A 22,708-nucleotide genomic window follows, 5' to 3' on the forward strand; every position below is an offset into this window, starting at 1 on the left:
AAAAAAAAATAGCAGTATTAACGAAAAACATCTTGTATGTCATCTGTGTCCGGAGCTTAAAAATTTCTTCGAATCCTTCAATTTTACACATCATCGTTTCTGATCCATCATGCATGATGAAAAATAAATGCAATTAGCAAATATTTATACAAAAGTGAAATTTGATTGCAGATGACTAAAAATATAGATACAGCAGAAGAGCTACGTATACATAAAGGGTGAAATAATTAATAATCAGAACATATGTATAACAATAAACCGACCAACAGAGTGGAAAACAAAACACCCAAGTTAATGTCACAATCAAATGGACAAAGTCCAAAATGAAAGACTCAAACACCTAACTCAATGAAAAGAAACCACCCCAGCAAGAGTTGAAGGAAGTACACAAACACAGTAGCAGAGGGTACCCTGCCCGAAAGCCCTTGCAATTGGTGACTATGTAAATATATATATATATATATATATATATATATATATATATATATATATATGCTGTGTTGTCCCTGTCCTTTGTCCGTAGGTATACCCTACATGTCCCTAACTTCAAAAGCGTTCTTGTTCTTGACGACTATGTCATACATGTGCATGGACTTGAACCTGTTGAAATCCCGAGGGAGGGAAATAAGGTGGACGGTGGAGCGTTTGTGGAACTGAAGAAGATCAGGGTCGTCGTAGTAACGCTCCCACCCGAGCGAGTACAATTTTCTCTCCAAAACCGAGTACGACGTCATCACCTCATTGCTTGCTAAATGAACAAGCATCTTTCTTCTTCCACCGCGGCTTCCCTCCACCGCCTCACCGCCAGGGTTCTCCACCAACCTCACCACCCCGTTCTTGAAAACCCAAACCCCAGACATTCTTAATTTCAGAACAACAATCTTCTTCAACTGTGTCTGTTGGGGGAGAATAAGGTTGTGTATAATGTGTATATATAGGATGAGAAAGTTTGACGATGGGATTATTTTATGGAGCAGCCAACCAGATGAAGGGTACGTATACTACATGGGGGAGAAAAGAATGGATATAGTAGAGTGTATATATATATATATAGAGAGAGAGAGAGAGAGGTGGTGTTTGGATGTGAATACAGCTAAGGTGGGACCCAGTGAAGAAGAGTTCTAAGCTAAAGGTGAATTTTGGGGACAGGGTCTTTGGAGAAAGGGTGGGGGCCTAGGTTATTCATTTCATCAATTATATATCATAATCGGATTGGGGAATCATCATTCACTTTTCTATTTGCGTAGTCTAAGTTTTCTAACCCCACGCATAGAGAATCCATGTTTTGTTTCGGTGACATAATGAGTTCTTCTAGAACAAACAAATAACACAAAGCAAGTGATTCTAAGTTTCACATCGAGTAAAAATGAAAAAATTGAATACCGTATAAATGAAGACTAATAAATTTATCGTTTTAAGATTTTAGATCAATACTGATGTGAATTTTTTATGTATAGATTGGACTCATGTATGAAGAAAAGATTTGATGGATAAATAGTGAATGAAAAAGTAGTGAAGAAAAGTATAGGAGAGGGGGGCGAGTGTATAAATTGGACTTGAATTGTTACGGAATATGTTTCTTGAAGTAGAAAGAGATGCTGAAATAGGCTTTGAGTGAATAATAGTGTACACTTTTTCCCAAAGTGTTCATATGGTTTGTGGGGAAGGATACATAGTGGGTGTGGGGACCAGAATATGAAAGGAATTGATTTCAATTACTTGAGGTCGTTGCTGCTGAAATGACATTGTTGAATTTCATTAGGACACACCAGTGCAGGGGCAGGTTTTCCAACCATTTCTTTTCTGTTTTTGTTGCCTAACTATTATGCTAATATATATCTACTTTCGCTAAAAACTTTTCCTTGCCTAACTAGTTTTGACGCCACCTTTCAATTTATATTACTATAATCATAAACTAAACTCGATAATCAACTTTTCTTTACCTTCAAACCCAAGTTCCCATGTTTGAATTTTAAAAATCACTTTAAGCTCTGTGCAAATCAACTCACACCGTTGCAGGTAAATAATATATTTGGTTATCTATGCCAACTAAAGCTCTAGTCTCCCCCTATAGCTAGCAAAATGGATTCTTAGCATCTAGATTCAAACCTACATAATCTCTCTTTGCACAAAGCTCAGTCTAACAACTCAGCAACAATTATTACTCAATTACTGCATTTTTCCTACTGAAATTGTTTGTGATCGGAGTTTAAAATACCTCACAAAGTTGAGGATTACATTAATTACCCCAGAAAAAGTATACTAGATTTACATACTATGAAAGCATGTATATATATGTTATTGTTAGCATTAGGTTTGTGTCAATCTCATTTCTAGAAAGAAAATGGAGAAATATGCTCAGAAGAGTGAACCGTGAACGTAATAAATATTACAGTTCAAAATGGTAGGTAAAATAATGACTTACGAAGTTGCAACACGTTAACTGGGTTTTTGTATGAAACTGATAACTAACATACACAAAGTAATGAGCCAATAGCATAGTGCTGGAATCCATTCTGACCCAACAAAATCGAAAGTTGAGGCATGCATGACTTTGCTTCAATTTGCCACCCCTCCTTGAGCCACAGGGTCCTACGATGACAAAGATTTTGCTAGGGTTTTTCTTTCTCTGTCATTTTCTCTCCAATTCCTTTTGAATCCCATTGGGCCACCGTTGACACACTCCCGTCAATTCATTCACTTCGTGATTTCTATTCACTCTTCCACGGATTCAATAATATATAAAAGTTTCATCACGATTTACAAACAACTCATACACTAGTGTTAGACAGTAATTAAGGTGTGATAGTAGTTCCTTCCCTGAATGCTCGGTAACTTCAAAATTATTCTGGGAATTTGTCTGGTATAAGATTCTTGTCTAGAAGTTTAATTATGTTGGTGAAGTGATCGACCAAAGTACTTGTATTAAATACTCACGTAAAGAACAACGAAACTTCATTAGTGAGGTGGCATGCATCAAAACGATAAATTTCCACCCACAAGTGCCAGCCTCGGACACACACATGATTTTGATTCCCAATATATATATCCAAAAATTTGCGATTGTTTGTTGATAAGTCAGGTTCACGTTATTACTTTTTTGGATTTTGGCCATTTTATTTTGTTTGTGATAAAGTTATATATATTCGGAGAACATCTCTACAAGTAAATTATAAAAAACATGATATTGGTTGTTTAATGTGGTGTGACAAAGAATCACAAGCTCCAGGATAAACGGAATGCTTAGGGTTTGTGATTGTTGGAACAGAAAATCCAAAGACAAAATACGAGTGTGAACAAAGATACTCCTTGGTCGATCGTATCATCAACATCCTTCACACATGTACATATTGTTATGTCTTTCCATATTAGCCTCTTCTTTTAAAAGACAAACTATGATCCATCAACTCACCAAAAAGTAGTTCTTGTCTAGGGCTTTCTCTTCCGTAATACATTGCTTTCAACACTCGTCGGTGTGCCAAACATCATCGTTTCTACAAACCCTAAAACTCTTAATATACATATACATACATATATAATTCAGGTAACAAAATTTGGTATGTCATTCAGCATTCATATAATATATATTTATTCATGGTTTTTGTAATGTATTTCTTATATGCTACTGCAATTTAATTTTTTTAAATAAATAAAAATATAACATATATAATAAAATGGACCTCTTTCAAAGTGATTGTATTTTAATGACTCTACTCTTTTAAGTAATGCATTATTGTTATTGAGACAAATTAAACATTTTGAAAATAAATAACAATAACTATATTTATTGAAAGTTAAAAATATCAGTCAATTTTGTTTTATTTTTTAAAGGTAAAATTACAATAGTCTTGGAACATAAAAGAAGACAAGAGGAAGTAAAAAAAATATAAGTCTAAATAGTTTTAATTTTTCTCATTATACAAAATGTGATAGTTTTGAGTTGAATGTGATGTTATTACGTATGAATAACTCGTGGTTCGGGATTTACTGAATCTAAATATTTTTTTAATAGGAATGATTCTCTTCAATATATCCACTAAAAAAATTAGTGAAAAGAAAATAAAAAATAAAAACAAAATATCGTGTTAATAAAAAAAAAAAAAAGTAGTTTCCAACTAAATAGATAATATAACAAAGAAATGAGGGGGAAAAAAAGGAGAACAGCATCATCTTTTATGTCCCATATCAGTAATGCAACATCCGTGCAATAGTCTACTTGCAAAAATTATATTAATAATAATTGTTCCATTAATTAAATAAAACCATTCAATCCCTGGTTTAAACTGTATTATATATTTTTTTAATCCCTTTAAAATGAAAAAATAAAATAAACTTTAATTTTCATATTCCTCCAAAACAAAAGGTAAACAAACCGTTAACTATGTGAATAATAAAGACTGTAATGATAATTTATAGTGATGATTATTAACGGATCTTTACCGATAATTTTGAAGCAGAAACAATAATTTTAATGTTCAACCTCTATACAGAATTACTAGAATTCATCCTCTACAAGTTTCAAGTAGAGTTGAAATTTCTCTTAAACACACACTCTTACCTTACATATAAACAAATATACGAAAAAAGTATAATCTCATTAATCACTAACAACACTATATATACTTTACTTTACTCTTATAAAAAAAATTACAGTAATACACTTTAAATTTTGAATATTGGATTGGAATTTACAAATAAATTTCATTTTGATTTTGAAATCAGAACTTTTCAAAAAAAAAAAAAAGTTAAACGTAAAACAATTTAAAATCAAATATTTGTGTTTAATACAATATGATAATGAAATTAAAAATAATAAATTTTTAATATGAAACGTCATTATATAAAATTTAAGTTTAAAAATGAATAAACATTGTTTATGCAATGAATATTAATTATATATACTTAATATATATTTAAAGTAATTCAATTTTATAATTATTAATAATATTGAGATAATACACATTTTATAAAAAAACATTTCAATCTAAAAAATATTCTTAGAAATATTAATTAAAATTATTTTAAATTTTGTCATTAAATCAATTTATAAATTTATAAACTATTTTATTATTAAAAAATATAATTTTGAACTTAAAATTCAATCTAATTATTTGCTTTGCATTGACGTAAATTTTTTAATTTAAAACTAATTTTGTAATCAAACATAGTTTAAATTAGGTTTGAATCGACTATATTTTTAAAAATTTAATTCATGCTCACTTAAATATAGCATGATGGTGACTTAAAAATACTCAAATAAATATTATTCTATAAATAAAAAATACTTGTTTAACTTAAACTTAAAAAAACTGTATATACTAATTGAATAACTTCGTGTGGTGTGACTTTGGAATTTTATTTAACAATGGTTGAATTCAAAACTATATTTGAAAATTCAAGTGTGAATCTAAGTCGCACATTAAATAAAAATAAGAGAGTTGAGCATCATATAAGAATCAATGTCCATAAATTTATCGTTTTTAAAGTTTTGGGTTAAGAATAATGTTAATTCCTTATGTACGGGTTGAGTTCATGTTCATTTGTATCTTTCCAATAATTTTTTCTCGAAAAATTCAATATTAGAGACAGATAGAAGAAATGTTTATCTCTTTGTCCAATACAAAATTTAGAATTTCACATATTTTTTAAGAATGAAATCATAGTGCTGATATTTTAAATAGAATTTTATTTTATCCTGCATTAGTTTTAGTTGAAAATTTATCATGTATTCTTTGTTTGTTTATGGATTTGGTTTGGATCCATGATTGCTTATATTTTATTTTTTATTTTTTAATAATATTTTTATGATGACAAATAATATTTAAATTTTTAAATGTTGGTATAAATAAGATGTCAAATATATATAACTGATGTCTAACATGAACTTTTGACTTCATACATTTATTTATATAAAAAAAATTAAAAAGTTTATTTAAATTAATAATATATAGTTTATTTCTTTAAAAAAAAGTTTTTTCTCTCGCGTTTTATACAAATTAAAATTAGTGACAATATTTCTTTTCAAAATTAATGTGTTGCTTCTAAAAATATTATTTGCAATACTTATTGTGACTATATATGGTTATTCATCAAAAAGTTGTTCAAATTTTATTTCATAATAATTATATTAAAAGGTTAAGTTGAATGAATTTTACGAATCGAAACAAAGATCGAGTGATTATTTTCTTGTATATATTAATGGTAAAAACAATCAATTATAACAAATTTACCAATTATTTCTCAATTGATTATTATTGGAGTAACAATGTAATTATTGAATTTAAAAACTCTATTAAATAGATAAAATCTACAATTTTTTGTAAACTTGTAAAACTATTCAATACTTAATTAAATACATCAACTTAAAAGTATTATAATATCATTTTTAAAATATAAATAAAATTTCAATTATAAAATTATATATACATTCACAAATGTTCAAATTGTTATAATTTTGATTTCCAAAATCATGTGTAAAAAACTTTTAGAATCTTAACTCTCAACCATTTTATAATAATACTAAAATTAAGGTTTAATTAGTTGGATGGTACTCACTTTGGTTCAGATGTGTCAGTCTGGTACCCACTTTTAAAAATATGTCAATCTAGTTCCAACTTTTGAAAAAATGTGTTAATCATGTCTCTTTCAGACAAAAATTACTAAAGTCGTTAACTTAATTCATGACTTCTACCACTAAATTTTGGTATAAATATCAATACTTAATTTTGTAAATCATTTTAAATATCAATATCGTTAACAGGTTAATAATTTATTGCTGAAAAAGACCTAATTGAGACATTTTTTTAAAAGTTAGGACTCAACTAACACCTTTTAAAAAGCGAGAAAAAGCGAGTATCAAACTGACGTCTAAACAAAAGTGCGTACCATCCGACTAATTAAACCTAAAATTAATTATTATATTTTGTACTTAACCTCAAAAGGGGAATTTTTGTTCAACTTTTATTTTTCAAATGATCTTCTTTATCTTAATGAAATTTTGAGCATCTTAAATATTAATGATGATGGTCCCACCTAGGTATATGAACATATTCTCCATTTGTTATAGGATCAAGTTTAAAAAAAAACAAAGAAAAGCTGATTGGGGTTGTGAAGTTATAATATAAAAGAATGCATAAAATCAGATACCGAATAGAATTTTTGAAGAATGAGAAAAGAAAAGAAGGGTGAAGAATTTGGTGATAGAAAAGAATAAGATTAAAGCTAAAGGAGAATTATTTGTTTGCTTATATCAGTTGTTAGGTTTATGCCTAACTTTGATTATAAATGATGGAATTGGAGAACTTACATTGATTTTCAGAATAAAGTGTTAAACATTACGAATGTTGGATCAATTCTCCCACAAGGCCATTTTATCGGAATTTTCTTCTCATATTCCTTATTACAAAAAAATAAAATAAAAAAGAACAAAATAAATATCTCATTAAAGAATCAAAACAAATACGCAGATGAAGATTTGGTCTTTAATTGCTGTTTTAAAATTGTGGTACTAAAAAATATTAAAATATCTTTTTTTTCGGTTAACTTTTTTGTTTCATTGTAATATAAAAACAAATATTCTTCCATTTATTACTTTTAATTGTATGTAGAGGGTGTGATTCAAAAAATAACTTAAAAATTAAATAAAAGCTTGACTATTAAATTAAAATGGATAAAATACATTTTATTTTTCCTTAATGATATGAAGAAAAACAAAAAATAATGATCATAAACTATAGATAGAAATTATGAAGTTGCCTCGTTTATTTGTTCAGCCATTTTTTTTATTTTTTTGGTTAGGAAAATTTAAAGTCTAAATAATTATATAAGAAAATAGAGTCCCCAAATCTAGGAATGTTCATATGTCGGAGAGAATATCTAGTAAAGTGTCATTCACAAAATAATTAGAAATAGACAAATATTAGAATGGCCTATTTTTAGGATTAAAAATACTTCTATTAAATTAAGAACGTTTTTACTGGAAGTTTACCTTATATATTTTAATAATGCAAAATTATTTACTAATAAATAGATTAATTTTGATAACCCAGATTGATAACTTCAATTGTTGTATTTAGACCTATATCATTCAATAAAGAAAATCCTTGTTTGTTTTTAAAAATATATTTGAAAGAGTGAATTTAAATTATTCAACAGACAAAAAGAGATGAAATTTAGGTTATTTGAATTAAAATGAATAACAAGAAATAATGAAAAATGAGAAAAAAAAGTTTATGTGATATGATTGATTTGATAAATTAAAAATTTATTTGAATTAATACAATCGAATAATTATCATTTTACACTTGTGGTTAAAATTAATTTAAAATAAAAATTTAAAATAAATTCTTACAAATATTACTATTATTATTAAATAAATTATTATTATTATTATTATTATTATTGTTGTTGTTGTTCTCTTTAATTAAATAGATAAAATTTAGTAATACTCTTAGCATATTCACATCTACACTAAAATTAAACAAGGATAAAAATGTCAAACAACATTGAACACTTGACAATAATGGCTTTTCTCTTCGCTAGTGCATGGAAATTCTTCAACCACTTCCCTACTTTTCTATCTTCACAAATGATGAGCCCATAATCCATACCAAACATGGATGAGGAAGTTTAAGAAAAATAAACATGTTTAGGAGAAAAGTTTATTCACCTTCTTTCTTATACTTGGTTTAGCTTTTGTTTTAAAATAAAACTTATGTTTGTACTATGTATTGTAGGGTTACTAATGACACCTCTCCTTTTTGAGGTTCTCAACTTCTAGAGGAATGAAAGGTTAAAAAGGAGCCTAATCCAACGAGGGTATTTATCACCATATCCTTCTTTTGCTAAGAATACCTCCTTAGAAGTAGAAATGAGAGTATCTAGAAAGAGGCGACCACATGGACACTTGGAGGAGAGAAATAAGCTTTATGATGATCATGTAATAAGTGGAAAATATTATTCCTCTACATCATTATAAGAATTATCTAGAAAGTAATTTATGTATTTGCTAAATAACCCTCACTTTTGCTAAGTTGTCCTCTCATCTTTATCTTTGTAGTTTTCCTACAAAGCCCTTCCCACCACTTCTAAAAGATTTATTAATATTAAGGATAGAAAAATAGGTCAACCGATAACCTGATCCACTTTTGACCTGCTAAAAACAGGTCGGAATGGACTAACCTAGCTAGCTCGCCAAGTTAAAACAGTTTGAAACTTATAACCCAGCCCGCATAGGCAAGTCGACGGGTTGGCGGATTCACAGATTGACATTCTAATTTTTTCCCTAATTTGAACAGTCACGACCACACCTTTGCCATTCAAAAATTTACAAATTCAGGGCAACTCAAAAATTTAATTATACTATTTAAATAAATTAAAATCAAGTTTTAAAAATTTCATCTCAATAAAATATTTCCATATTATCATTAAAGTATTGTTTAATCATTGTATATTATTATTAAATTACACTTTAATTTATTAATGTAAAACCTAAATTAAATTTTAATGATAATATATAAACAATTACTTAATACGAATTACAATTATGAAGATCAAAGTTACATTTATTGTGAGTTATTTATTTATTTATAGGCATTGTTAACTTTAATACATATACATGGGTGTGAAATTAAACCAATTCTAATCCTACAGATTGGTATGTTAAACTAAAACTCGGTTTGATCTATCCAAGGTTAGTAAGTTAATAGATTAGCTCACAAATGTTTTTTTTTACAATTTATTGCATTACAATAAAAATAAATTAACTTAATTTATTTTGTATAACAGGAAAATTAAAGTGTTCACATAACTTTCAAAATATTAATATAAAGATAATAGTTAAAAATTAAAGTATTAACTCATAAATTGACAAACAAATTAATTAAGCATTCAAACTATTCAAATATAATTGAACATTCAAATATTATAATAAATAATTATAATAAAAAAATTGTAAAAAAAATGTTGATGAGTTAAATAGGTCAACTCGAAGTTCAACCCAACTTGAAACTTTTTAATTCATGAGTTTGACTCACATATTAAAATTCATTTTGACATATCAACATATATATTTCTAAGAATAAAAAACCCGTTGAGCCCATTTTTTCTCTTCCCACCGAAATAATTAATGAACTTACATCTTTCTTTTGCTTCTATGCAAACTTGAAAACGAATACATGGCAACAAAGAATGTCCACTGAATTTAACTTCCTACACTGTCGAATACTTCAAATAAATCACTTTTGATATGAATACTCATCAATTGCAGATAGACCTTATTTACTACGTTTAAAAACAAAGCTCAGGTGTTGTGCATTGAATTTTAGCACTATTATTACACTTTGAACGTTTGTATTCAAACAATTTCACAGTTCTAGGAAGGTATTGGTTTCGTTCTTAAAAAGCCTCACTATAAAAATGGTATCAATCGCTTTCATGATTTGAATTTGTTACCTCAGATAACAAATTAAAAGACATTAACATCATAATTAGTATAGAACAAATTAATACCTACATATCAAATCAACTTTTTATCATGATTCTCCAATGAAGTAACTTTGGGGGCGAAGGAAAATTAATACCGGATCAGATGCGTGAAGTAAATATGGTTGACATATTGTAATGACCTGATAATCATCAACTGCTGAATATCAAATATAGAAGAGATTAGCATTCAAACCTTCTAGTGACGTTAGATCCCAAAAGATGGTGCATGAAAGTACTGAAAAGTTTTAAAGATTGGTTATAGACCATAAAGGTAATTATGAAAGCAATGCCACAAAATGAATGGGGGCAGAAGATAAGTTGACAGCTAGGATCAGCTATTGCAAGGTCCAATATACTTATTGCACAACCATATATCTGTGAGAATCGGATTAAGCATGTTCTAAATTAAAGACACATTTTTGGTTTATGTACAGCTCCTACCATATTTTTTCTTCCTTCTAACCAATCAAAAACAACAGCTGTCAGATAGGATAAAAGATATTCTTCTTTCGTACATGTAAATTAAAAAAACAAAACAAAAAGTCAAGTATATGACACTGCCATTCTGATATCAGAATGGTTGTGAACAAGTCCTTCATGGGAGAAACTGTAGAAAACTGAGTTGTTCTCGAGAAATTGTAACAAAACTTACACTGGTTTATTTAGCAAAGCTGCTTACTCATCCTCTTTACTTGACTTCCTTCTCTATTGACCTTTAACAAAATGAGTACACAACAAATTGTACAGAACTCAAAAATAGCTATAACAAATTCGAATGCAATGCTGGAAAAAGTGAACATGTTACAAATTAGAGAAACCAGAGTTCATTGAGTACTAACCTCTAGCATGACATCACAAGTCTTGGCTCCCATTACTACATTATTATCTGGTGAAGTCAACTATAACTATAAATGTGAAGAATGATATGATTACAAGGGGCAGTTATACATGGAAGGCCATAATTGATGAATGAATACAATTTTTTATCTTATGAGACCCATGTGAATCTGGAATTCAATTAAGCAAACAATACGCAAGTAAATTAAGTTGCTTTGGTTCCACAAGCTGTTTATCAAGTGAACGGAATAACCCATATTTCATAATCACTTTTCAATTCATTCATATTTTTCTCTTTCAAAGAAGCTACAAAAATAACAAAGACAAAACTAATCCCTTCATTAATTACTTTCCCCAGAAAAAATTGCAAAGCAAATCACACCGATCCTCAAAGGCAAATCAACCACTCCTGCACTGCAGAGGAATCTGATAAGCAACCTCTAAGGCAAAGGGATTAAATACATATAATATCGAGGACTATATAATTTCATGAAGTTCAAAATTCAACAAAAAAAAACCGTTTGCAAAATCAAAGCTCATCCTCCATCCTCAAGTACTCTCCCACATCGCCCTGGTGCAGAACAACGATGCCATTGGGATCCAACTTCCTGCAATCCTGCGTAGACTTGGCCGCGACACCGAAACCCAACGGCACATCCGCCATGGAAAACACGACAACTCCGTCGCCGGCGGCGATGTTGTCCGTGATTCTGCCCAACGCGCCCTTCAAAACGTGGTTTCCATACAAGAAAGACATCTCAGACTGCGGTTTCAGCCATACCTTGTGCTTGGCGTTGGCAGCGAGCAAGTTTAGGGCCTGGACGGTGAGGTGGAAGCTGCCGCCGTGTGTGTACTTGCCGATGCAGGTGCCGAGCGAGACAAGGTTGGGACGAGCGACGTTGGTGGCGCGCTTGACGAGGGATTCGCTGGCATAGTAGATCTTGTTCTTGTGGAGGCGGAAGCAGTAGCGGCCAGGGTTGGCGTCGGGGCCCTCGTGAGAGGGGTTCTCGACGATGTTCTTGAGGTTGTTTCCGACGAATTTGAAGAGTTTCTCGAACACTACGCTCGTCTCCTTCTCATCCAAAGGTCTCATCTTCCTCTTTCTCTCTCGCTCCCTCCTTCTAGGGTTTTACAGCGAGATTAGGGTTTTTGGTTTTGTTGACTTCAGAAGATGAAAAAGAGACTAATGCCTGAAAAAGACCCCAAGGCCCAAAACGGGAACAGAAATTTCTTTGGGTCTGGGGTACTTGTGCGGCCCAATAGACAAGTGGATATCTGTGTCTCTGGTTACTTTTTTATTATTTTTATAAATTTATATATTGTATTTATTTAAAATGTTAGTATTTTATATATAATATTCACATATAAATGATCATAAATTAATTTAAATTAGTCTTTTTAATTTTTCTAACACATAATAGTCAAGAATAAAATTTATAGTTGTGTAAAAGATCAATAAATTTATATATATGTGGATATAAATATTGTAAATAGTTAGTAGGCTATTAATACATTAATAAAATAGCCAACTTGTAAATGGAAAGATGAAATAAAAAAAAAAACTAAGAAGTCATGTTAGAAGTGGGTTTAAAGCCTAACTTAACCCCATAAAATCGGCTTTTTGGGTGAGGTGTGCAGCTCACTTATATATTGTGAATTGGTCTTATCTCTAGTCGACGTGGAACTTCCAACACACCCCTTCACGCCGATGTTAGAAGTGGGTTTAAAGCCTAACTCAACCCCACAAAACCGGCTTGGAAGATGAGATTTACACCTCACTTATATATTATAAATTGACATTATTTCTAGTCGATGTGAAACTTTCAACACGTCAGAAAGCTTAAATTGTTCAAAATTAAACCACCAATTGTTTAATTTAACCGTGTAGATTATAATTGACAGTTTAATTTAACCGTGTAGATTATAATTGACAAATATGGAGAGTTGATAGTACCAATACATTAAATTCATAAGTTTTGACTTACCTTTAAAAATAATACATGTGTGCTCTTCGTTCAATTTTTTTGAGCACGGTCGTTATCTATTTAGTGTGTTGATGTGATGCTCGTAACATTTACTCTAGTTTGATAATCTATTCACCAAATTCTGATTTAGTTTTTTCAAAGGTGCTATTAACAAGATCATAAATGGATGTTAATACTATTTGTCTTCACCACATGCTTGAATAAACTTTTTAGTGGTATTTGATTCACAATTAAACGACTTCTTGAAATTTCGATCAATATTTTAGCTTGAAAAGTTAATTGTTTCATCTCATACATGTTACAATTTTTTTTTAAATTACTTCGTTGCTTTTGTAGCGGTGTGAAATGCAATAATTTTAAATAAAGTTTACAAATATCAGTTCTCATGAGTTGAATTTTCAACTTAAACTTACTAAAATATTGTTAAAACTAAATATGATATGACATATGTAGAATTGCGAGTGAAGATCATTTATTTCTTATGCAACATTTTTAAATTGTGATGATTGTTACTCTATCACTTATCAAACACAAGTTTGGTTGAGATGTATAACTCAAAATACCATTTATCTCGTCTTCCAAAAATAATACGAGAATTAATATTCGAAAAAAAAACAGAGATAGTCGTGAAACATAACATTACTTGAGCGATTACAAACAGAACACACCACCTGTACAAGTAAATAGAAGTAACAAAACAGTGTATACTGTCGCAAAACCATATTCAAGGTTCAGATACTAAGAAAAACTATGTACTCCAAAGAAACAAAACAAGTAAGAAAAATATTAAAACTTAAAAATCAAATCCACCAGCATCTCCAAAACCAGCGTCATAGCCAGCATCGTAAGAACCTACATCAGATATCATGTCTCCGATCAGAAGCCCACCCAATGCTCCACCAAGCAAACCCGCTCCCAATCCCATCCCAAATTTGTTCTTCCCGGGTCTCTGAGCAGGAGCAGGAGCAGGAGGGTAACCGTACCCGGGTTGTGCCGCGTACCCGTAAGCCGCTTGTGGAGCGTACCCGTACGCCGCTTGCGGCGGCGGAGGGTACCCGTATCCGCCCGCATATTGTGGCTGCGGTGGAGGAGGATACACGCCGGGATACGAGGCAGAAGTGGACCCCACCGCGGGAGCAGGATAAGCCGTCACCGGCTCCGTCTTGGGAGCAACAGGCGCGGACGGCGCTGGCGCTATCCCGGGCGCTGTGAATTTTTCGCTAAATCTGTAAGAAAAACTAAACGCTCCTTTGGGTTTGCCGGAGGGTTTTCTGACCTGGTAACTGACATGCTGGAAGGATTTTCCGTCGCCGGGTTGGTCGAGGAGCTCCCTTATGGGGACGACGACCTGGCCGATTTCTTTGTCGGCGGAGAGGCTGCGCTCGCAGCGGAGCTTGATTTCGAGGGTCAAGCCGTTCTGACGCGCGAGCGATTCGTCGATGGTGAACTTCTCGGTAACTTTCCACGTGGGGTTGGTGCCGCCGTTTCTGTCGACGGGAGTCTTGATCTTTTTGACGCCTGAGAGCGAAACGACGGCGTACACGTCCATCTTGGAAAAGAGATTCACGTCTTTGATATCCTTCGCCGATCCGAGGTTGAGTTCCAGCGTTCTGTGTTCCATGGTGACGGTGACGAGTTTTTCAGTGAATTCGAAGATCAGAAATATGAGTCTGAAGTTGGTTGTTGTGTATGTTTTATTTTATCGTCTTCGCTCACAAACTAATTAACACAGATTAAGGTCAACCATCTTGAATTTAAAGTGCCACTCTTTTGTGTTCACGCGTTTTAATATTGATACGTTTTTTCTCAATAAAGGCGGCTTTATTGTGGTATTGTAACAAGATATTTATTTTGTAGGAATAAAATAAAAGTAATTCTATTATTTTATATATTTTACTTTTTTCAGTTATTATTTTAACGCTTCATTATCTTTATCTGTTAGTATTGTATTTTAGATTTTTAAAATTATAAAAAGTAAAAATGGCTTAATGGAATGAAACAATTTCTTTCGAAACTTCCAAAGTTTACACTGCTTTTGACCAAGTCCTATGTCAGTGGTTTGCGTGTGCAGAACCCACACGGCTCACGACTTTTTCCTATTGTCATGTTCAGTTTCACTGATGCGTGTTTTGCGAGTTAAACAAAGAGAAAACTTACACATCCATTTATTTTATTATTTACTAATTTACGTATTTAAAAATAATCTTACTTTCATAACAATTAAAGTGTTTTCTTCGTAACAAACAAAATAATAAAAACTTGTCATTATGTTATGATAACGTGGCATTTAAAATTGGCTTATCTTTCTTCTTTATTCTGTTTCCAAAAAGTTGCTGGGACCCTTCTCTGATTCTTCTTCTTTCCTCCTTCCAACGAACTTGATTTTCCAGACTGTTCCACTCCTTTCTTTTATTTATTATATTTTCGGCCTTTTATTAAATTTTAAAATACTACTTCGTTTTTATTTTATTTCTTATAATATAATTTGAAAATATTGAAATAAAACACGCCGAAAATTATATAATTTTCTTTGGCACATGGAATTCAACTCAAGGACCACAAATGGATACAACTAAACTTTGTTTCCAGACTTTTTTAATTCATTATATTCGAGGTAGGATGTATTAAAAAAATATATAATAAAAAAAATATTGAATTTGAACTTTTATGTGGAATGGAAGACTATCATACACTCAATAATAAAAAGTAGCAATGTTTACAAATTCACTCATTTTTTCATCAAGAGTTAATTGTTTAAATGTTTTAGGTTAACTTTATGAAACAACAAATTAGTATTAAAACGTCAGATTATCCTGAAAAGAGAAAGAAAAACTAGTTTCGTGTGATATTTTTTGTTTAACTAAAATCGTCTTATTTCTTGAATAATCTTTTCATTCTTTCTCCGGATGAGAAGAGAAAAAAAAATCTTTTTATTTGATTTCATGTATTATGAATCACGATTGCCTCTAATAACTGAAGAGAGTTTCTATTATCTCGTAATTGATCAAACTAATATTTCATATAATTCAGTCTGTATTAATTCAGTATAAATTTATAAAAAAATTTCACAACATTTTATGTGTGTCGTATTTATCTTAATTATTTATATTATAAAAAAATTAAACACACCATAATGTTATTTACTTTTGTACTTTCTTAATTAATTTGGTTTGTTTTATGAAAAGAATAAGGATAAGTGTAGTTTTCATCATAATGATTATCATTGTCATTCATCGTACTGAATATATAGATTAACAATATGAAATGGAGATGTAAAGTGATCTCAACTATGTCTAACTTTATTTTATTTTTTATAAATATCAATCGAAATGCAATACGAAAATGTTGTATAAAAGACTAGCTTATTAGAATAAAATGAACATCAATTTTATTTCAGTAATCCGATCAATACAGATATTTAAAATAAATAACAAAGGACACATGAGGCTTCATTAAAATATGGTACTATAAGAAACTATATAAATTATATTTTTAATTTTTAATTTTTAATCTTTATAATCGATTGAATTCATGCAAAATTAATGAGTATTTAAATTTTTATTTCAATGCAAAATTATTCAACTAATTTATTATAATATAATAAAAAATATAAAATCACAACATTTTATAATTTAGTTTCATATTAATTTTAGAAAATATAATAACCAAATCCGTTAGATTAATTTTTATTTTATTTTTTAAACAATAAAAATGTATAAATATATATTTAAAAAATATATAAATATATATCAAAAATAAAATTAAAAAATATGAAGGAGTCATGACTTTCATAATTAGGAAGGTCGTGTTCACAATCCTTTAATATATTATTTTTGTGAATATAAAATAAAAAGTTAATATATTATGTTTTTTTTTTCATAAACGGCTTCTAACATGTATTTGTTTTTATTGGTTTTCTCTTTTTAATAATCACGTCTTTTAATTTTTTTTATTTGATTACGTTTTTTAGACTATAACTTTTTTAAATATAAATATATTAATGAAAAATAAAATAATAAATTTATTATTTAAAAGCAATAAAAGAAATCTACCGAAAATAGAACAGATTATATATTTTTTTATTGTATTTATGAAAATAATTAAATATAAAAAATTTAAGTGTAGTTTTTACTTCCAAAAAATATGGGTCTATCAATATTTATATGAATAAACAATTAATATAATTATAATTTCTGAGTCAATGTATCTGTATCACATCTCTATTACCATACAAGGTCAACTATATTTAACTCTTTCATGTCAATTTGTAATATGTATTATAAGATGTAGAAAATGTCACTTACGGAAGGATACCTTAGCAACATTCTCGTTTGTATTGTGTTATAATTCTATTATTTTTGCAGGATTTAAATATTATCAATATCCAAAGTTATAATAAATGCACCGTATGAGCGAATCTTCGAATGATTCTTACATTTAATACATTGATATGAATTACTCCTACTTCTAACTGAGTTACCTTACTAACACTAATACATAAAAACCATGTTATTACACCAAAAATTTAACACAGCTTTCAACAACCAAAAACTACTTGAAATAAATTTTTGGAATGAGGAAAATTTCTTAAGAACTTTCACAAATTTTGAAAACTAAATTTAAAAAAATCAAATTTATACTTAACAAACATTAAGTAAAATACTTTTTACTAAACCATACTCAAGTAGATATAGAAGTTTATTCAATCACCAAAATCTTTGTACATAAAAATCATTAGTAAGATTTTACAGTATTTAATTAATTTCAAAATATAGTTTATTTATTGTTAAAAATCTTTCATCAACTAAGACGAATTTATAATTAATATATATATATATATATATATATATATATATATATATATATATATATATAAATTGGATACAATGCAAATATCTCATTACAAACTAGTTATGAAAGATCATGCTATGTTTAAAAATATTTTTTTAAATAGTATTAAAGTCATCTAAAGTCTATTATGATGAGACTTGTTATTTGATCACAAATTATTGAGAGATTTGTGGTTTATTGGGTGTATCACGTCATCTGCTATCAAACTACAATTAGATCACCCATTCATGTTTAGTCTCGCGCTAAAGATATACATGTCTCGATGTGAGGGGATATGTTGGAGATCCCACATGACTAGAAATAAGTTGAGTTTACACTAAATAAGTGTTGGAAATATTTTAATATAATTTAAAAAATAAATAATTAAAATAAAAAAACTTACTCTTACTCATGTTTTTATATACCTTTAATTTAAGGGTTAATGTGTTTTATGGCTAATAGCTATATTCTTATTACTATTTACTTCTTTGTCTCCATTTTCTACCTATAAATACCACATAGGTGCATGGGGAAAGAAACAACGACACAACAACATAGACAACAAACACTAGAGTCTTTCTTAAAAGTGTTATTATTTATTCTCTATATTATCTTTAAGACATTAGTGTTCGGAGATCTTTGACTGCACTCGATTGATCTGACGGGATTGTTGTATCATGGGAGAGAAACGCATATGATTTGAAACACATATGATTGTGTATTTGTTTAGCCTTGTAGGGGCGTTTTATCTCTAAGGATAGCGCTACGCTTGCATCAACCGAGAATATTTCTACTCCTTACCTTTTATCTTTTATTTATTATTATTATTATTATTATTATAATTGTTGATCTCTAATTAATATTCATTGCTTTATATATTATCTTAGTATTATTATTGCTTTAATTATTATTATATTATTTTATATTTTTATTATTATTAGTATTATTTGAGTAATATTTTTTAACAATAAGTATGGACAAATTTTATCTTACAAACTAATTTGGTAGAGTTCGGTTAGACTTCAAGTTCATTTTTTAAAACTTTTAAAATTATTTACATTCAAATATCTTAAAACTTAACACATAACTCAAAACTTTCAAATATAACATGCAGTGAAGTTGAAGTAGAGGTAATTTCCTTAACCTTAATTTTTCATTAACTCTAACAAAATAAATTTTGGAAAGATAATTAAAGCACAAAAACACAAGTTCATTTAGAGTTAAAATCCTCCTTAGATTCCCACTTTTTTTATTCAAATTGATTCTTTTATTTATTTGTTTTTAGTTTAATCAAATCTTATGTTAAATGGATTCAATTTAATAATTTTTGTTATATTTATATAAATGACATTAAATAGGTAAATAGAAGTAGACCAAAAGGTTGATTTTAGCCTTAATTTATTGACTAAAACTTCTAAATCAAAATCATCAATAGTCTTAAATCAACTCAAAATTCTTTATGATCCACAAATCCACAATTTCATGCACGTGTGATTAAAGAGGAAAAGAAGAAAGTTGAAAAAACTTACTCTAGGTATAGACTTTTTCTCTTGAAGGTCTATATCATTCTTTCTAGATTGAGATTAACCGGTAAAGAAAAAAAAAGTTAAATATATTTTTGGTCATCTAACTTTTGGTGAAAATTGAAATTAATCATTATTGATAACCTTTAATCAATTTAGTCTCTCAATTATGTAAATACGTAGATTTAGTATTTTTAACCAAATTTTATTAAGTTTAGTTGACGTTTCAAACACATTTCATTATAGTATTTTAGTTTGTTTATACCATTTGATACATTTTCACTTCAATGTTAGTTGAAAAATATATTTAAAACATCAGATAAACTTTAAAAAATTGATTTAAATGATTAAATTCACATATTTATAAAGATAAAATACTAAATTAATTCAAAATTTCTAAAAAAAACTAATTCTAATTTTCACTAAAAATTAAATAACAAAAACATATTTAACCTCAAATAAATAACCCGTTGACGGAGGAGGAAGAGGGAGAATCAAGGATAATAATAAAAAATAGTTGGAGAATAAGACAGTTTTTGTTTGTTTGTTGAAAGGAAATTATCTCATTGAATTTCTATTTGCACCCCTTATACTCATTATATTGATCGCTGTCTTCTTTTAAAATCGGGCCTTAAACTCTAACTGTTCTAAATATACCCAGCACCTCAAAATCATAATTTTCACCTCGTTAGTTAATATAACTTCTTTATCTTATAATAAAATTCTACAAGTAATCTATTAAATATGTATATTAAATATAAATAAAAGGTTTAAAGTCTGTGTTAAGCTTAATTATTATTTTTCTAATTTCTCACACCTGTATTAAAAAAACAAAATATTAGTTGAATCTATGATTTAAACTACTTATCGGCAAATCGTGCACTATAGATATCTTATCGAAATCTACGTACCATTCTATATATTAAATAAAAGCGAAACAATAGAATTTATACCTATATATAAAAAAAAAATCTTTTTTGTGTATATTTTGATTTTTAATAGCAACAGCTGAATTTATTTTTTTTAATTGTCATGAGTTTAATTGTTTGTTTTTTTCTGTTTCTTCATCATATTTGTTGTATGTACACTAATATACTTCTTACTATTATTTTCAATTTTTTTGTTTTCGAACTTAAAATACAGACATAAAGGTATGATAATCACACCTGTGTCTCAGCTAGTATTATATAAAAAAAATATTCACAAACATTTATCTTAATATGGGTTAGACTTATATTTAATTAGTATTATATATAAATCTCCACAGACATGTTAGATGCACATAAAATATCTTAACGTGATATTTTCTATTAAAATCACTGTACTGCAAAATTAATGTTTCAACATTTTTTTTTTGTAAGTACAAAATTTGTCTAATGACGTCCTATATATTATTACGTATCAGGCAAAAAGAAGAATAGGATGAAGACAGAAACAAAGTAATTTTTCTGTCGACCCTTTGAAACTCTCATTCTTCAACTCTAAATGATGTAATACTCATTTGACAAATAGCATAAGACCAACAATTCATAGATTCTACCACGAAAAATGCATTGATATGCTACCATTACCACAATAGTCATTCTAGATGTAAATGTTTGTTAAATCAGAACTACACTAAATGATGACTTAAGTCCGTATTTATTTAAGTATTCATCTAGTTGAAATTTACATTTAAAAAAAAAAATTCTTAGATCAATAATTTTGTGACTTTATTTTTAGTAAATATCACGTAAAGTCACATGACAATTATTTTCAATTCGTTCACATATGATTGTCGATTGACCATTGTGTAAGATGTGACGAAGGATGAAGAACACACTTTTAACTTGATTTAACTGATCGCATGATAAACAAGGAGAATCTTTCAACTCAATCGTATGAATAACATAAAATAACAAGTTCCTCTAATAACATATCTCTTATATTTCATATCTTTCATATCTTCACAATCCCTATAAATTTTCGACATTCATAATATTTGATATTATAATTATATGACCCATAATATTTCATATTATAATATAACTCATAAATTTTATAAGTTCACATTTTAATAAAGTTCATATCAAACTCTCAAAATCAAAATATGTATTAAATGTTTACCGTAGAGCACTCTATATTAATATAATCTTTTAGGCAATATAGCATGAACAAGTAGAAAAGAAGACCATAATGCTTTATTCTAACATCAACATTTTCAAGACTTCACAAGGTTTTATTCTTCAATTTAATTATAAAAACGACAGACTAATTCAACATAAAATTTTAAACATTTAACCTTAAATAATCCAACATGACATACATTTATTTAATACATATATCTATATATTTACTCTAAAACAAATTCAAGAATATTAGTGTCATCAACGTATCATCCTGAAGTTATCTTACTTTCTTTAGCCGACAAAAAATTTTATTAAGTGGGATAGGACTAGGATATCACTTTAGAAATTGTTATTCAGAAGTGTGAAATATACTCAAACTTAGATGGAACATATAATAGAAAGAAAAGTAAAAGAAAAAAAAAATGAGCAAAGCAACTTAAAATCTGGTTATAAGGTTTAAAATTTAAGAGTAAAAGAAATTTACTGTTAAGTACTTGTGAAATTTAAATTATTGACAGTCCTTCAAATTTAGTGTTTATGAATTATTATTATTTTTTTAATTTTAAGAAATTAAACAAAGTTAACATAATTGTACTAATTTTCAGAAACTAAAAAAACAATAAACCTTTAAAATAAACCCTACCTAAACAAAACAATTGTACCAAATTATTTATTATTTGCGTAAAATGTTTATTTTATTGTTGTATTATGTTATGAAAATACATGTAACTAATTATTTTATAGAATATTTTGGACGTATAAATTATATTTTAGATCGATAATAAATATTCATATTGTGATATTGGGATAATTTTAACATTGAAAGGAAATTTAAAATTAAAGATGAAGAAATAAAAACATAAGATTTATAAAGAACTCCCAAAAATTTAAAACACAAAAAGCTTTATCAAAAGAATGTATTTGTTCAAATGTAAATACT

At 28.6% G+C, this 22,708-nt stretch overlaps 3 protein-coding genes across 3 annotated transcripts; all 3 read right to left on the minus strand.

Moving 5' to 3' along the window:
• Positions 1-208: 208 nt before the first annotated feature.
• Positions 209-1,006, minus strand: LOC114178505 (flowering-promoting factor 1-like protein 1). Its single transcript, XM_028064445.2, has one exon. It carries the CDS (start codon positions 858-860, stop codon positions 531-533), a length of 330 nt encoding a protein of 109 aa, XP_027920246.1. The 5' UTR covers positions 861-1,006; the 3' UTR covers positions 209-530.
• Positions 1,007-11,580: 10,574 nt separating this feature from the next.
• Positions 11,581-12,491, minus strand: LOC114176230 (RNA binding protein). Its single transcript, XM_028061191.2, has one exon. The coding sequence runs from the start codon at positions 12,413-12,415 to the stop codon at positions 11,852-11,854; it is 564 nt and encodes a 187-aa protein (XP_027916992.1). The 5' UTR covers positions 12,416-12,491; the 3' UTR covers positions 11,581-11,851.
• Positions 12,492-13,909: 1,418 nt separating this feature from the next.
• LOC114175166 (protein SRC2-like) lies at positions 13,910-15,048 on the minus strand. The gene has a single exon (XM_028059934.2). It carries the CDS (start codon positions 14,926-14,928, stop codon positions 14,101-14,103), a length of 828 nt encoding a protein of 275 aa, XP_027915735.1. The 5' UTR covers positions 14,929-15,048; the 3' UTR covers positions 13,910-14,100.
• Between the last annotated feature and the right edge of the window lie 7,660 nt (positions 15,049-22,708).

This window comes from Vigna unguiculata, chromosome 3 (genome assembly GCF_037176805.1).
Source record: "Vigna unguiculata cultivar grain cowpea cultivar isolate G323 ecotype 2 chromosome 3, ASM3717680v1, whole genome shotgun sequence".
NCBI classification, from domain to species: domain Eukaryota; kingdom Viridiplantae; phylum Streptophyta; class Magnoliopsida; order Fabales; family Fabaceae; genus Vigna; species Vigna unguiculata.

Excerpts from the sequence above, each read along its gene's own strand:
- LOC114175166 (XM_028059934.2), bottom strand. The coding sequence starts at position 14,928 with ATGGAACACAGAACGCTGGAACTCAACCTCGGATCGGCGAAGGATATC.
- LOC114178505 (XM_028064445.2), bottom strand. The coding sequence starts at position 860 with ATGTCTGGGGTTTGGGTTTTCAAGAACGGGGTGGTGAGGTTGGTGGAG.
- LOC114176230 (XM_028061191.2), bottom strand. The coding sequence starts at position 12,415 with ATGAGACCTTTGGATGAGAAGGAGACGAGCGTAGTGTTCGAGAAACTC.